This window comes from Gossypium raimondii, chromosome 11 (assembly GCF_025698545.1).
Source record: "Gossypium raimondii isolate GPD5lz chromosome 11, ASM2569854v1, whole genome shotgun sequence".
Classification (NCBI taxonomy): domain Eukaryota; kingdom Viridiplantae; phylum Streptophyta; class Magnoliopsida; order Malvales; family Malvaceae; genus Gossypium; species Gossypium raimondii.
In genome coordinates, this window is record NC_068575.1 from 4,054,647 (window position 1) to 4,073,110 (window position 18,464).

General features: G+C 33.9%; 2 protein-coding genes across 2 annotated transcripts; one reads left to right on the top strand and one right to left on the bottom strand.

Annotated features, from left to right (window-relative positions):
• The first annotated feature begins 292 nt into the window (after positions 1-292).
• Positions 293-18,016, top strand: LOC105801318 (probable disease resistance protein At1g58602). The gene is made up of 5 exons (XM_052623511.1): positions 293-1,322; positions 1,564-2,432; positions 9,368-10,262; positions 15,282-15,289; positions 17,456-18,016. The coding sequence occupies exons 1-5, from the start codon at positions 293-295 to the stop codon at positions 17,708-17,710; spliced, it is 3,057 nt and encodes a 1,018-aa protein (XP_052479471.1). The 3' UTR covers positions 17,711-18,016.
• LOC128034702 (cell wall / vacuolar inhibitor of fructosidase 2-like) lies at positions 12,688-13,289 on the bottom strand. The gene has a single exon (XM_052623512.1). It carries the CDS (start codon positions 13,262-13,264, stop codon positions 12,725-12,727), a length of 540 nt encoding a protein of 179 aa, XP_052479472.1. The 5' UTR covers positions 13,265-13,289; the 3' UTR covers positions 12,688-12,724.
• Positions 18,017-18,464: the final 448 nt, after the last annotated feature.

Genomic DNA, 18,464 nt, shown 5'->3' on the forward strand with positions numbered 1-18,464 from the left:
AAATACAATAGCATTGCATCCAAATTAAATATTAGAATTTTTATATATAACTTAATTATATTAGAAAGTGCAAACTATTAATAAGCAATTACAGAGATTAATAAAACCTAAAAAGATAAATCCAACTAATCCAACTATAAAAGGTTAAATAGATAAGTTAAAATAAAACCACTTGGGCTGGAACTTTTCCTTCTTTTCACATTTCCCGGTTAAGTTCCTTTTCTCTTTTCACACTTGCCAGAACCGAAATACAAACACTGAGAAATCAGTGTTCAAAATATAGAGAAAATCTATGGAATTGTCAGCTATATCCTCTGTTCTCGAAACAATTGGCATGCTAACTCAACAAGTAACATCTTTGTTGGGTGTCGATGACCAAGCTGATAGTTTAGAAAGAGAGCTGAGATGGATGCAAAGCTTCTTGAAAGTGGCTGATTCAAGAAAAGCTGATAATGAGGTGGTGCGTGACAGAGTTGCTGATATCAGAGACTTGGCCTACGATGCTGAAGATGTGATCGAGACTTTTGCCCTTGGAGTTGCATCCAAAAGGAAAGCCGGTTTTTCGAATTGCATCAAAAGATCAGTTTGTTGCCTTAAAGAGGGATGCTTGCTCTGCCATGCCAAGTCTGAGATAGAGAAAATCACAGTCAGAATCAGTGAATTGACTCGACAACTGAAGACATATGATGTAACAAAGTTGGGGGTTGATGGAGAAGGACCAAGTTCTTCAGCTCTAAGGCGAGAGTCAAGGCGGACTTATCCACATATTGTCGATGATAATATTATTGGATTGGATGGTGATATCAAGACATTGCTGCCACTTTTTGTCGATGAAGAAAGTGAATGCAGGGTTGTTGCTATTTGTGGAATGGGTGGTCTTGGTAAGACCACTCTTGCTAAGAAAATATATCAACATGACCAGGTTGTCAGTCGTTTTAAGTACTTATCTTGGGTAGATGTTTCTCGACAATTCCAAAAAAGAAAAATTTGGGAAGACATCTTATCCAAGCTTTCCTCCACCAACGTAAGAGGTAGTAATCAAAGTGAAGAAGAAATAGCACAGAAGTTGTTTAAGTTTTTAGAGGATAAAAAATGTCTGGTGATACTTTATGATATTTGGAGTATTGAAGCTTGGAATAGCCTAAAACCTCCTTTTCCAATTGAAAGGAATAGCAATAGCAAGATATTGCTCACGTCTCGAAGGAAAGAAATAGTTTCCCATGCTGACCCAAGATGTTACCAGTGTGCGCTGCGGTGTCTAAACAATGAACAAAGTTGGGAATTGCTTCAAAAGATTGCTTTTCGTATATCAGATTTTGCCGGTAATATGATTATTGAATTAACAATTGCAAAATTATTTGATTTTAATATCTATACATATAGGTATGTATCATACCCATTCACGAATAAGGCTACCCACTCAAGCTTGAACCGTGCTCGAATCTTGAGATAGTGATAAAAAAATATAAAGCTTGAAAAATAAATTTGGTTTAAAAATTTTATATGTAGATCATAATTTTCTTTTTCTTTTTCTTTTTTTCTTTTCTTTTACAGGATATGGAGTTGATGCGAAATTAAGAGAGTTAGGGATAGATATGGTTAAACATTGTGCAGGTCTTCCATTAGCCATCAGGGTATTGGGAGGAATTTTAGCTACAAAGAATAATTCAGTAAATGAATGGAAAAAGGTATCCACAAATGTGAAAGCATGCTTTCGGAGGGACACAAGTGATGTAAAGGATGTGTTAGCATTAAGTTATGATGATTTGCCTCCCTATCTAAGGCCTTGTTTCCTTTATTTAAGCCATTTTCCTGAAGACTATGAGATACATAAGGGTAGATTGATTCAATTATTAATTGCCGAAGGTATTGTTTCACCAAATCAAGAAGAAGATTGTGGGGAAATAGCGGAAGATGTGGCAGATGGTTATTTGATGGAACTGGTGGAAAGGTGCATGATTCAAGAATGTGAAAGAGACATCGCAACCTTAGAGGTCAAAACATTTCAAATGCATGATCTGATGAGAGATTTCTGCATGTCAAAAGCAAAAGAAGAAAATTTCTTTTACATTGTTGATCAGTCAAATGCATGTTCGTCATCCACAGATCAAGGGTTTCGTAGAATTTCTATCCATGAATACTGTCGGATACAGTGCATTAAAAGTACAAAACTTCGATCACTTCTTTTCTTCAAAGAAATTCCAATAGAAGCGCTTCGGCCCCGATCATTGGTAAGTTACGAAGAAGGAGAAAGTCGTCTTTGCAATCCTCTAGCTTCGATTCTGTTTATTTCAATAATTGGTATATCGCTTCTAAAACTTCAAGGAATTTGGACATACATGCTCAACAATTTCAAATTGCTAAGAGTTTTAGACTTGGAACCAATCAATGATTTTTTTGGATGCAAGTTACCGAGTGGCATAGGTAATCTCATCCTGATAACACTCTAGAATAACGTATTTTTATGTATTAATTATGTATTTATTCTGAGTATGATCCTGCTAATTTGAGCTATTTATGATCTTTTATCTCATAGGGACTAAATTTGAGGCAAAAGTGAAATTAAGGGACAAAAGCGTGAATTTAGAGATAAAATGGGCCAATGTGCGACACAAGGAAAAGTTGGTGCCAAAAGTGCAAGCATGGAGGACACAAGGGTTGAAATGCAAAAAGAAGAGATTTTATTTTATTAAACTCTATTTTAATTATATTAGGATAATTAATATTGAGATAATTATTAAGGATTATTTTTAGGATTTTATTTTATCTTTATATATCTTCAATTAAATGTATTTATCTTTTAGGAATTTAAGTAGAATTAGAATATCTCCCTAGCACTATAAATAGGGGGTGAAGTGACTCAAAAGGGGATCTCATCTTTTTCTTTTTCTCTAAACACTCTCTCCCCAAAAGTCTAGGCTTTTGTTCTTTTCATATTTTCTTTCAATAAATTCTTTGTTTTTATTTTATTTATTTTCTTTTCTACCACAACTATGAGCCACTAAATCCATCTAGCCAAGGTTGTCAAAATCCCAAAAGGTTCTTGAGGCTAAGAATCAGATTAGCCTTCTCACCGAGTATTCATCGTTTCTCACTTTACTGGCCGACGCTTCCGTCCAAGTCCCTTAAGAAGTAAGTTTTCAACATATGCAAAGGCGGCCGCTTTGTATGTTTTGGGAAGGTTGCACAATCGGTTCGTTAGCTTATCTGCGTCGAGGTTGGCGAGCCCAAGAGACAAAATGGCGTGGATTCGCCATTGAGAAGCGTTGATCTAGCATAAGACGATCCTGACGCGATTGTTAGCTAGAGTCGAGTTCCACCAAATCGTAGTCTAAATCATTGGAGTTGGTGGTCGAGGCGTCCTCTTCCACTATAATCGGCTTATTTGGTTTGGGAAGGATCATCTAAAAGCCGAGGATTGAACCCAAGGCGAACGAGACAACTGGAGGTGGAATCTCCCATAAGAATTTTCTTTCTCTTAACTTTATTTTTAATTTTTGAATTTTCAATTAAATATTCTTAATTTGCTTTTTATTTTATTTTTCGTTTCTAGATCCAACAATTTAATTTCGCTATTGTTTTTATTTTTTCAGAACGCAGTTGTCTTGGGCAAGACTCTTGCCGGATATCACGAAACAAGATATTTTGCAAGTCCAAATCCACGAGGATTTGACCCTACTTCCCTTTTACTATTCTTTTCATTATTTATTAGGATAGGATATTTTGGTGCTTCCAACGATCAGCATCAAATTTTGGCGCCATTACCGGGGACTGGCAACGTACTAATCTTGTTTTTTGTTTCTTATGACCAGATCTGCTCCAGGTACTCTTGCGTTTGATTCAGAAATTGAGAAGACTGCTAGAGCCAATCGCAAGGAGACAAAGTTACTGAAAAAGCAATCGTGTGGTTGGAACTCAAAGTAATCCACTGCTAGAAATTGAAGTCGACGACGAAGCTGAGTCTAGGGTTAACGAAAATCCTACTCGAACACTTGAAAGCGAAAAAGTAGAAGTCGACTCACCAGAAGAAGTGCTTAACGCTAGGGTTAATGAAAACCCAAATTTAGCACACGAACCAATGGCTCAAACAATTCGACAATCGTCAAGCTCCAACAGAACAACCGCCATTATGCTTCGCGTATCCTACTATGGATACTGATTTTGAATTGAAGTCAGGTTTAATCCAGTTATTGCCAACTTTTCGTGGGTTACAAAATGAAAATCCCCACAAGCATCTGAAAGAATTTCATATGGTTTGTCTTAGCATGAAACCTCAGGGGGTAACTGAGGATCAGATTAAATTGCGTGCTTTCCCTTTCTCCCTAGCAGATTCCGCTAAAGAATGGTTATTTTATTTACCCCGGATCTATTACAACTTGGGCTGATCTATCTCGTTTGTTTCTGAACAGGTTTTTTCCAGCGTCTCGAGCAGCTGAGTTAAGAAGAGAGATCGTTGGAATAAGGCAAAAAGAAGCTGAGTCCCTTTACGATTATTGGGAGCGGTTTAAGAAGTTGTGTGCAAGCTGTCCACAACATGGTATAACAGAGCAATCTCTCCTCCAATACTTTTACGAAGGTTTGAAGCCCATGGAGATGAATATGGTAGATGCTGCTAGTGGAGGAGCATTGGTCAACATGACTCCCCAACAAGCGAGAGACTTGATCTCCACGACGGCTGCAAATTCTTAGCAGTTCCGAGCCAATACTGAACCCCCTAGAAGGGTTCATCAGCTAAGTAATTCAACCTTAGAGGATAAAGTTGATAGACTTACTAATATGATGAATTCTCTTATTGCAGAAAAAGTGAAGACAGCTCGATTATGCGAAATATGTGCTACACCTGATCACACAACTGATGCATGTCCCAGTTTGTATGATGATACCACGGCCCATCTGGATGCTGTTGGAAATTTCCCTGGGCCACCACAAAGGCAGTACGACCCCTACGTTAATACCTACAACCCAGGGTGGAGGGACCATCCTAACTTAAGTTATGGGGCCAACCTACGAAATAACCAGCCATACCAAAATCGATTTCCGCAGCAGCCGCAAGGTTCAGGTAATTTTCTAGAAACCATGGTCAATAAGTTAGCAGCTAATGTTCTTGATTTTCAGCAGCAAAATCTTAATTTCCAAAAGGAGATGAAGGATTTTCAACAGAAAACCGAGGCGTCTATCAGAGAGTTGACCACATCGATCGAGAAATTAAACTCTCAAGGGAAGCTGCCGTCACAAATGTAACCAAACCCTAGACAAAATGCAAATGCAAAGGACGTTACGGCGAAAAGGTATTGGAATCGATTCCTGACAGGAATCTTGCCCAAGAAATTACCCAGGAAAAACCCAAGAAAGACGAACAGGTCCGACCGAAGCCTCCATTGCCTAAAATTCAACCTCCATTTCCCGAACGATTCAACCAAAGGTCAAGAGGTAAAGAGGACAAGGAAATCCTTGAAACATTTAGGAATGTCGAGATCAATATTCCGCTGTTGGACGCCATCAAGCAAATAACACGGTATGCTAAATTTCTTAAAGAGCTTTGCACCAACAAGCGAAAATTAACGTGTAATGAAAGGGTGAATGTTGGTGAGAATGTATCCATGTGTTACAACGAAAAATGCCAAAAAATGCAAGGATAGGGGCATGTTTGCAATACCATGCAAAATAGGCCATCTAGGAATTAAGAAGACTATGTGTGATCTAGGGGCTTCTATAAATATAATGCCATATTCTATTTATGAATCACTTAACGCGGGTTTTTTGACAAAAACAGGTGTTATCATTCAATTGGCGGACAGTCATTGTGCATCCGTAAGGAGTCCTTGAGGATGTTCGGTAAAAGTTAACGAGCTTATTTTCCTTTCAGATTTTTATGTGATCAAAATGAAGGAGGATAGCACTCCTGGATCTTCAGATCTCCTGCTGGGTCGACCGTTCCTTAGTACAGCTAGTACTAAAATTGATGTTCAAGTGGAACTCTCACGATGGAGTTTGATGGGAAATCGTAAAGTTTAATGTCTACGACGCCATTAGCCATCCAAGCGAAATCTTGAGCGTAAATCGTATCGATATAATTGACTCTTTGGTGGAAGAAAATTTTCAGTCAATTTATGGAGATAATTCTGAACTTGATGAAATTGAATTTGTTAATGAGTTATTATCTCCAAATACTAAACTGTTACCTTCTGTTATACAGGAACCAGAGTTGGAGTTAGAACCCACAGGAAAGGCAAGGAAATTAAACATTCAAGAGTTAAAAGAAATTCGCAATGATGCCTACGAGAATGCTCGCATTTATAAAGACAAGACAAAGTTGTTTCACGATAAGAGAATAGCTCAGAAGCATTTTTCGGTAGGACAAAAAGTTTTACTTTATAACTCCGTGTTAAAGTTATTCTCGAGTAAGCTTCGGTCACGATGGCAAGGACATTTTATTGTTACTAAAGTGTTCACACATGGAGCGATTGAAATAGAGAGTGAAGAATCTGGAAAGCGGTTCGTAGTCAATGGCCAGCGGTTGAAGCCATTTTATGAGAATTTTCAAGCCCACACGGTTAAGAAAATCTATTTGGAACCACCATAGAACCAATAACGGCGTCGAGCTAACGACGTTAAACAAGCGCTTGTTGGGAGGCAACCCAATTATTATTATTATTATTTTTCTTTACTTTATTTATTACTTTATTTTATTATTTATTACATATTTGGATATTAATCAATTTTTCTTCTTTTGCTTAGAAAAAAAATGAAGCAAACCGTTAAGCAACACTTAAAGCGCATTAAGGCCTGACTTGAAACCTTTGGCCAGCAACTGACCAAGCTCATTGCCATCATTTGTGATCACATGGGGAGTTTTTCTAAACTTTTCTACCTATTTATTTCTTTTCGTCCACATTGAGGACAATGTGCTTTCGAGAGGGGAGGTACTCTTCGTTATTACTATCATTTTCTCATTGTGATTTTGGTTATTGTTGTTTATTCTTTGTGATTATTTTTGGTGGTGTTTCGCTTGAGGCTTTATTTTGTCCAAATTTATTTTTTTGGAATCTCCGCCTCTTTTCATGCCCAAGATTTTTACCAAGAATTGCCTCTTGTTTGACCTACAAGCATGATTCTTGTTTTCCGAGAAAATTACTAATTTTCATAATTGATGCCATCTCCATTGTTTTATTTTTATTAGAGTAAAAATAATTGTGATTCATAAAGTTAACTTTATCTTGCTTTTCGTAAAATTGATCAAGTTTAAATACAAAGTGGACACTTAATATGTTTGCATGCTAAAATATGTTGATGACTATTAAGGTAATTATCAAACTTATTTTGACACTTGATTATTATTATTTTTCTCTAAAGTCCTCATAAAAAAATTTATTATTAATGTCATTTAATGTTCCGTGGTTATGAGTGCAGCTTAAAAATGTGACTGACTGAGTAACCGGGGTAGGGTGCTTGGGTTGTCATCCTATTTCGCGTCAAAAGGTTGTGTGACGTGTTAGGTAAAACTCCGCTAACCGGAATTAATTTTTAAGAACATGTTGGGCTGAGTAACCGGGGAGGGGTGCTTGGCTGTCATATTTCTTCGCGTCAAAAGGTTTGATGTGTTCTTAAGAAAATTATAATAAATTAGGAGTTTGTTAATGAGTAACCGGGGTGGGGTGCTTGGCTGTCATCTCTCTTCGCGTCAAAAGGTTCAGTATATTCCTAAAGCATAACAAAAAAAACAAAAAAAAGCAAAAAAAAAAAAAAAATAATTTGGGGACTAAAGGAGGAAACAAATAGGGTGTCTTGGTAGGTTTGGTAATTTACCTAATTTTCATTAAATAATTCAAGTTGATTCTAATTTTTGCGTGTATTAATTGGAAATCTTTTTCTGTTTTACTTAAAGCAAGCTTAGGGTTCTCTTTATTTTTCATATGCATTTTTGACTGATTTTTATAAAACTTTGGAGTTGTATTTCTTTTATGGCAGAATCTAACTTTCACAGTAGATAGGAACCATACTTGAGGGCAAGCATGGGCTAAGTAGGGGGGATTTGATAACACTCTAGAATAACGTATTTTTATGTATTAATTATGTATTTATTCTGAGTATGATCCTGCTAATTTGAGCTATTTATGATCTTTTATCTCATAGGGACTAAATTTGAGGCAAAAGTGAAATTAAGGGCCAAAAGCGTGAATTTAGAGATAAAATGGGCCAATGTGCGACACAAGGAAAAGTTGGTGCCAAAAGTGCAAGCATGGAGGACACAAGGGTTGAAATGCAAAAAGAAGAGATTTTATTTTATTAAACTCTATTTTAATTATATTAGGATAATTAATATTGAGATAATTATTAAGGATTATTTTAGGATTTTATTTTATCTTTATATATCTTCAATTAAATGTATTTATCTTTTAGGAATTTAAGTAGAATTAGAATATCTCCCCTAGCACTATAAATAGGGGGTGAAGTGACTCAAAAGGGGATCTCATCTTTTTCTTTTTCTGTAAACACTCTCTCCCCAAAAGTCTAGGCTTTTGTTCTTTTCATATTTTCTTTCAATAAAATCTTTGTTTTTATTTTATTTATTTTCTTTTCTACCACAACCATGAGCCACTAAATCCATCTAGCCGAAGGTTGTCAAAAATCCCCAAAAAGGTTCTTGAGGCTAAGAATCCGTACTTAGCCTTCTCGCTGAATATTCATCGTTTCTCCGCACTACGGGGCTGACGCTTCCGTCCAAGTCCCTTAAGAAGTAAGTTTTTCAACATATGCAAAGGCGGCCGCTTTGTATGTTTTGGGAAGGTTGCACAGTCGGTTCGTTAGCTTACTGCGTCAGAGGTTGGCGAGCCCAAGAGACAAAATGGCGTGGGATTCGCCATTGAGAAGCGTTGATCTAGCATAAGACGATCCCACAGAAGCGATTGTTAGCTAGGGTCAGGTTCCACCAAATCGTAGTCTAAATCATTGGAGCTGGTGGTCGTAGGCGTCCTCTTCCACTATAACTGGCTTATTTGGTTTGGGAAGGATCATCTAAAAGCCGAGGATTGAACCCAAGGCGGAACGAGACAACTGGAGGCTGGAATCTCCCATAAGAATTTTCTTTCTCTTAACTTTATTTTTAATTTTTCGAATTTTCAATTAAATATTCTTAATTCTGTTTTTATTTTATTTTTCGTTTCTAGATCCAACAATTTAATTCTGCTATTGTTTTTATTTTTTTCAGGAACGCAGGTTGTCTTGGGCAAGACTCTGCCTGGGATATCACGGAACAAGATATTTTGCAAGTCCAGTCCCTGAGGATTTGACCCTACTTCCCTTTTACTATTCTTTTCATTATTTATTAGGGATAGGATATTTTTGGTGCTTCCAACGACCGCATCACATCCATTTAAGATTCTTGAGTCTAAGGGATCTTAGCTTCGTAAGATCAAATTTGCCATCGTCTTTGGGTAACTTGAGATGCTTGCAAACCTTGGATTTAAGACTTGACCGTGGATCATGTTCACATTCTAATTCTATTTATGTACCTAATGTGATATGGAGTATGCTGCAACTAAGACATCTATATCTCCCTTCCAAATGTAAAAGCAGAACTAAGTTGAAGTTGGGTACTTTGAGAAAACTCTTAACACTTGTGAACTTCAACACCAAGAATTGTTATCTGAAGGATCTTATCAACATGACAAATCTTAGAGAGTTGGAGATTAATGGGCCCTTCAAGATTGAAGATTTTAATGAGGAGTTGGACAAGAATCCACCCATCATCCAAGCTAACTATCTTCATTCCTTGTCTATTATCAGCAATGAAAAAGATACAAGGCATTTGACCCACCTTCTTTCGTGCTGTGGTAACCTACGTAAATTGAGTTTAGCTGTGGAGATCAGTAAGTTACCAGAGTACCACTACTTGTCTTCAAATCTCGTCTACATAAAGTTGATAAGGTGCAAGCTTGAGGAAGATCCAATGCCAACACTAGAGAAGCTGCCTGACTTAAGGATTCTTGAATTCCATGACAAAGCTTTCAAAGGAAAAGAAATGTTTTGCTCTGCACACGGTTTTCCCAAACTCGAGTCTCTAAGCCTTATGTATCTTGAAAACTTGGAGGAGTTGAAGGTGGATGAAAAAGCCATGCCTTCTCTTCGGGGATTGGAGATTGGTAACTGCCACAATTTGAACATACTTCCAAATGGACTGAGGTTCATTACAACCCTCGAAAAGTTGAAGATTGAATCAATGCCAAAGACATTCATAGCTAAAGTGTTGCAAGGACGAGAGCGTGATCCTTTTATCATAGTTCGAGACTGACATGATCCTTGCTAGGTAATTTCTTAATCTGTCATAGGAAATGTTTATATATTCATAGACATTCTTGCTTTTGTTCTTACACATAATTAAAAAAGAGTTTGTTTTATTGTTGTTTCAGAAGAAGAATGGGGTTTATTGCCTAATGGGAATGGATGGCATGGACAAGGTAATATATTACCACTGTTCTCCAACTGCTTTATATTAATTAAACATGATTCAGACTTCATAGCTGTTGACCTTTTTTTATATGGATTAGTTCTTCAAATATGCTATGTATATATATATATCATTGGGATCTATCACACAATTTCAACTACCTACTCTCTTTTTTAACTAATTAAGAAACAGTGTGGAAGTGTGCAATTTGGTGTGTTATTATATTGTAAAATTGGATATTTGGAATTATCTAATTGACATGAATTCCGTTTGCTTTATTTCCTATTTATAGTGATAATTAATGTTAATAAGATTGTTATATATTGTCATTTTTCTATTAATATATTAGATTATATAAAGGGTTTATTTCACCAGATGTTTTTAAATTATGTGTCAAATTCTAAATTAGGCTTTAAACTTCAAATTTTTTAATTTTGTTAGCCATGGCAATGAATGATAAGTGCAACTAGACTTGTTCACGGGTTTGGTTACCTGTCCAGGCTCAAAAATTTGCTTGAAATTTGGAAGATTTCGGTAAAAATATTAGGCTCAGAAAATGGGCTTGGACAAAAAATTAGACCCGTTTAAAATATGGGCTGAGCTTAGGTTTGAACATTCGAGTCTCGTGCCCAGTCCGACCTGATCCATTTTTAAGTTTATAATATTTTATATTATGTTATTTTTATATATTATGTAATTTGTAACACATTAAAAAAAACATATACTAAATATATAATACTACTCTAATATAAATATTAAATAATGTTAAAATGACTATATAAAAATTTCAATAAATAAAAAATTATTAGTATTAAAATAAAAGTAATATTTTTAAAATTTTATTTAAAATATAATATGGGTGGGCCTAAAATAGGCTTGAATTAATCTTTTGCAAATATAGGTAGGTTTGAGCAAAATTTTAGGCTCAGGATCGGGCCAAGTTTGGGCAAGCATAAAATATTTAATATCATACTAGACCTGTCCATGGGCCGGTTCGGGCCGAGCCCACAAAAAATTTCAACCGGTTTACTAGGCCCGGGCCCGGCCCGGCCCGAAATATGGGCCTGAGATTTTGCCCACCCCGGAGAAAAAAATATGGGGCCCGAGCCCGGCCCGGCACGTTTTAATTAAAATTAAAATTATTTTTTTAATAAAATTAAAACTAATTGTTATTAAAATTAATTGTTAGAAAAATTATCAAATTATTAATTGTTAATTGTATTAATTGTTGTAATAAAATCTAACATTTGATTAGTAAATTTATCAAATTATTAATTGTATTAATTGTATTAATTGTTGTAATAAAATCTAACATTTGATTAGTAAATTTATCAAATTATTAATTGTATTAATTGTATTAATTGTTGTAACAAAATCTAACATTTGATTAGTAAAACAAACTTGATGTTTTATTATTATTATTTTGTAACACTAGTCAAGGAAATGAAAGTAAATAAACTTAAAATAAAAACTATTATATTTTAAAAATAAAAATATATATTAATATTTTTGGTCGGGCAGAGCAGTTCGGGCCAAAAAAATCTTGCTTGAGGTCTGCCCATTTTTAAACGGGCCTAAATTTTTGTCCAAGCCCATATTTCGGGCCTATATTTTTACCCAAACCCTCCCATATTTCGAGCGGGCCGTCGGGCAGGGCCGGGCCGCCCGGCCCATGGACAGGTCTATATCATACTTAAACCCGGCTCAAACCCAACCCAATCTTACCCATGAACACCTCTATGTGCCACTATCTAATTGCAATATATGTTAGTATGTATTCCTTTTATTTCTAAAAATAATAATAATTTATGTTATAAGTAAAGTGGTTTTAATTATAATTTTTATAGATTTTATAAAATGGTTTTTTACTTTATATAAAAATAAATATAGAAAGTAAAACAATAATTTATATACTAAGTTTCTAATAAATAATTCATTAAAATATATTATTATATTTATGTACAATTTTTCTTTTTATGAATAAAATAATTCTGTAAAATGAATTAATTATGAAATATAAAAGTTTTATTTACATACCTAATTAAGAATATTATATTTTAAATGTATTTACTTTTCCTGTAATTACTTATTCTGATGTATTATTTGATCTTCTTCTTAATTTATATGAAATGGTGATTATAGCTTTTATTTAACACCAATTCGTGTGACTCGTCCAAAAAAGATTGGGAAAATGCAGAATCTATATTAAGTCAATATTATTTTTTTATTACAAGCACGTTCAAATCTTGTATTTTGCTGCTCTTTACGGTTTACTACCTAAAAATTACTCAAAATCCCTAATATAATCTGGCAGTCAGTACTAACAACATTCATCTCATCAGTAATATTCTTCGGCACAGCCACTGTTGGGCTCTTCTTGAAAAGGTCCGAGCAATATGTAATCATCGGCATAGCATCCCGAGTAATAGCTAGCTTCGCCGCATCCGACCCTTTATCACTAAGCATCCGTCCCGCGCTGTCAATATTATCCCGTGCCCCCAGAAATCTCCACCAGCAGTTATCGAGAAGGTTATGAAGTGCTGGATCCTTCGTGTTCGTGTACAAATTATCCGTATCGGTGTATAGTTTGTCGGCGTCACGTGTACCGCATGTAATCGATATCGTTGCCAAGCCCTTAACGTCGGCTGTTGCACTTTTCGGATCACTGTGAAGACATGTTTCGCAAAGACTAGGATTAGGTGTTTTGCTGCAGACATTGATTATCATTGCTTCATCAGACATTACATGAAATGGCTGTAATATGAAAGTTAAGGTGATGAGGGGAAGAGTGAAAAGACAAAGCCTGAAATTCGCCATTGTTGAAGTTTCTCAAGCTACAACTTTGCCGCCTTCTTTGTGTTCTGATTTTCTTGTTTGCAATAACATATTTATATTGCTAGGGTTTCCTTACGTGAATGGTTTTTTCTTTTTCTACTATATATCTTCCTTTATGCGTTTAAGTTGCCTTGACAAGCTAAGGTAAATTCTATTGGTAATTACTTAATTATTAATTTCTCTTTTTATTATTTAATCATGAAAAATTATAAAATGATGAGTTAATTATTTGATTTTTTCTTTTTTATCAACAGCCATTAAATTACTAACACAAAGATACTTGACAAGTTTTAAAATTCAAGATAAAAATGTTGATGTGGCATAAAATTATTAGAAAAAGGATAAAAATGACGTAACGTTACTGTCTCATACAATCCTATCTCAATAAATGTTGAGGATTAAAGGAGAACGGATTGTATGAAACTGTGATTCCACGTCATCCTTATCACTTTCCAATAGGAAAATGGCAAATTAGATTTTTCCTCTTGACTTTCAGTATTTTTCTCCTAAAAAAATTTAAATTCAACTAAAAATACTGAAAATCAGGAGAAAAAATCTGATTTGTCATTATCTTATTGGAAAGGGATAAGGATGACGTGGAATCACAGTTTCATACAATCCGTTCTCCTTTAATCCTCAACATTTATTGGGGTAGGATTGTATGAGACAGTAACGTTACGTAAATTGTATCCTTTAATCCTCAACATTTATTGGGGTAGGATTGTATGAGACAGTAACGTTACGTCATTTGTATCATTTTTCTAATAATTTTATGTCACATCAGCATTTTTATCTTGAATACCAACATTTTCATCCTAAAAAAAAACAAATCCAAATTAAAATACTGAAATTTAAGATAAAATTACTGATTTGGCATAAATTATTAGAAAGGGATAATATCCTTGTTTCATACAATTATTAGATGAACAAATAAAATTCTCTCACACTCCAATATACTAACCTAAACAAGTCATCCTATATGCTTGTTAAATTATAATTAATGTGAATATCTAATTTCATAATAGTCTTGAAATAAGTCTTTAATAAAGAATATACTAATATAACTTATTTATTGGCACTTTAATCACATCTTTGTTTAACTTAATTCTTGTTCGAACTATCGTGAGTAATAAAATACTAAAAATCTTCAATTTTGTTCAAAACATACCGGAACAAATCTGATAAATAATATCCAAAAAGCTTTTGAAGCACCTAAAATTGATGAACGACAAAAGGAAGGGAGAAGGGAATTAAAGCATATTATTAGTATTACAACCATGTTCAAATCTTGTATCTTGCTGCTCTCTCCACATGAACCACACTGCCTAAATTTATTCAAAATCCCCAATATAATCTGACAATCAGTACTAACAACATTCGTCTCATCAATTATATATTTCGGCACAGCCACTTCTGGGTTCTTCTTAAAATGATCCGAACAAAATGTAATCATAGGAATAACATTCCGAGTAATAGTTAACTTCGTAGCATTGGACCCTTAATCGCGAAGAACCCGTCCGGCACCGTTTATACCATCTCGTGCGCCTATAAATCTCGTCCAGCAGTTATCGAGAAGGTTATGAAGTGCAGTGTCACTCGTGCTTGTGTACAGGTTATACGTATCGCTGTATAGTTTATCGGCATCGCGTGTACCGCATGTGATCGAAATCATTGCCAAGCCCCTAACGTCGTCTGTTTTACTTTTCGGATCACTATTAAGACATGTCTGGCAAAGACTAGGGTCGGGTGTTTTGTCGCAGACATTGATTATCATTGCTTCATCTGACAGTACATGAAATGGTTGCAATGTGAAGGTTAAGGTAATGGAGGAAATAGTGAAAAGACAAAGCCTGAAATTCACCATTGTTGAAGTTTCCCAAGCTACAACTTTGCCTTTTTCTGTGTGTTCTGATTGAGTGAATGGTGATTTTCTTGGTTGCAACAACTTATATATATTGCTAGGGTTTATTGATTTATATTTTATGCCCTGATAGTGTAGAATTTTATATATTTTCAGTGAATTAAACGCTTGATTTTATTTTTACATAGATAATGTATTATTATTTGATTTACTCACAATATATTAAATATAGTTAATTACATCATACGTCCCTAAATTATAACATTCATTTTAAATTGAGCTCGAGATTGTAAAATATTAAAATTACATATTAAATTATCGATGTTATATCAATAAAAATTTTTATTTCTAAAATTGTTAATTTAATCATTAAATAATATATAAATCTTATTTAAAATGAAAATTATAAAAAAATATTATAAAAATAGATGTTATAAAGAAATTTATGCGATTAAAGTTGCCTTATAACCACAGACATGAACATTAATAGAAATAGCTGTAGATTACTGCCTTAAGTAATAGTACAACTCATATTTTCTAATAATTAACCAAATATATACTATTTACTTTATCTATAATAAGTAGATGACACGTACAATGAATGCATATTTTCAAAATAATAAATATATTTAAACAATAAAATATATAATAACTAGTTTGCAGGGTTTTTACTGGAATAGGTTAAAAAATTATATCTTGAAATAGATTGTCAGATAGATTAATTATCGAAATGGTTTTTTTTTAATGGAGCCAATCTGAAAAGCCCAATGAATATTTTATATTATTTTTTTTGGTTTAAATAAAATATTTTTTTATTTTTATTAAAAATATTTAAATATAAATACTGGTCAAAATACGGTCAACGAGTCAAAATACAAGTAAAAAATGAGTTTTCGGGTGGCGCCTGTCAGATAGGCGCCACTAATTGCGCCTCAGAGGGAGGCGCCAATGACCAATTTTAAAATTTTCATATACTTAATATATTAAATTTTTTAAACATATTAAAAAAATTTTAAGAATAACCAATTTTAAAATTTTAATATATTTTTAATAGGTAAAGACAAAAAAAAGATTTTTTAATATATTTAAAATTTTACAAAGAAAATTTTAAAATTTTAAAATATATTTTAAAAATATATTGAATATATTAAAATTAAAATTGGTTATACTTAACATTTTTAGGGGTTTTGTAATATAAATAACTTCATATTTTAGGGGTTTTGTAATATAAATAACTTCATATTTATGTAATGAATTTTTTGGCATTTTATTTATCAATTTAATTTTTTTGCCTTTGCAATTTAAATAGTCAACTGTGTATTTATATAATGACTTTTTTGCCTTTTTCGTAAATAAAATTTTATGGTTTTTTTTTTATTTTGCAATTTCAAATTAGATTAACTGCAACAAATTGTAAACAAATTTGTGATTCAATTCTCTCAACATGCAACGAACTACATCTCAATTTCTACCCGATTGAGACGATTGTCCAACATGGTAGTTTCGGAGCGGGCATTTACTCCGATTATGACCGGCTAATCTGCATATACCAAACTACCTTATCCTTCTTCTTGTTTTTCTTTCTTTTTTTCTTCTCCCTATCTTCTTACTTCCGTTCTTCTGCTAAAATTTATGTCTGTGTTTCGGGGGTATATATAGGGAAAAAATAAGTAGTTGTGGGCCCCACCATTGGCGTCTCTCAACATGGCACAACTAGTGGCGTCTCTCAAATAGGCTCCACCATTGGCGCCTCTGAGATAGGCGCCACTACTCTTGTATCTATACCCAGGTCATATACTGACTCGGGAAAAAAATTAATGATATTTTATTAAAAGAAAAAAATTAATATAAAAAATTCATTGGCGCCTATCAGATAGGCGCCATTAAAAAAAATTAATATAAAATATTCATTGGCGCCTTTCAGATAGGCTCCATTAAAAAAAATATCATTTCTGTAATTAATCTATCTGACAACCTATTTCAGTATATAATTTTTTTTAATTTATTCCAATAAAAACCCTAGTTTGCATATCCGTACATTGCACGGGTTTATAGTGTTTATTGATATAATTGTTTTAAAAATAATATTTTATTTTAAATTTATTTACTTTTCCTGTAATTACTTATTCTGATGTAATATTTTTTCTTAATTTATATGAAATGGTGATTATAGCTTTTATTTAACACCAATTCGTGTGACTCGTCCAAAAAAAATTGGGAAAATGCAGAATCTATATTGAGTCAATATTATTTATTTATTACAACCACGTTCAAATCTTGTATTTTGCTGCTCTCTACGGTTCACTACCTAAAAATTACTCAAAATCCCTAATATAATCTGGCAATCAGTACTAACAACATTCATCTCATCAATAATATTCTTCGGCACAGCCACTGTTGGGCTCCTCTTGAAAAGGTCCGAGCAATATGTAATCATCGGCATAGCATCCCGACTAATAGCTAGCTTCGCCGCATCCGACCCTTTATCACTAAGCATCCGTCCCGCGCTGTCAATATTATCCCGTGCCCCCAGAAATCTCCACCAGCAGTTATCGAGAAGGTTATGAAGTGCTGGATCCTTCGTGTTCAGGTACAAATTATCCGTATCGGTGTATAGTTTGTCGGCGTCACGTGTACCGCATGTAATCGATATCGTTGCCAAGCCCTTAACGTCGGCTGTTGCACTTTTCGGATCACTGTGAAGACATGTTTCGCAAAGACTAGGATTAGGTGTTTTGCTGCAGACATTGATTATCATTGCTTCATCAGACATTACATGAAATGGCTGTAATATGAAAGTTAAGGTGATGAGGGGAAGAGTGAAAAGACAAAGCCTGAAATTCGCCATTGTTGAAGTTTCTCAAGCTACAACTTTGCCGCCTTCTTTGTGTTCTGATTTTCTTGTTTGCAATAACATATTTATATTGCTAGGGTTTCCTTACGTGAATGGTTTTTTCTTTTTCTACTATATATCTTCTTTTATGCGTTTAAGTTGCCTTGACAAGCTAAGGTAAATTCTATTGGTAATTACTTAATTATTAATTTCTCTTTTTGTTATTTAACCATGAAAAATTATAAAATAATTACTTAATTATTTGATTTTTTTTATCAACAACCATTAAATTACACAAAGATACTTGACAAGTTTTAAAATTGATATAACTGCAACTTTAACTCGAGAATGGATTATATGAAACTGTGATTCCACGTTATCCTATCCCTTTCTAATAAGATAATGACAAATCAAATTTTTCCACCTGATTTTCAGTATCTTTAGTTGGATTTAAATTTTTTCCGGAGAAAAATGCTGAAAATCAGGAG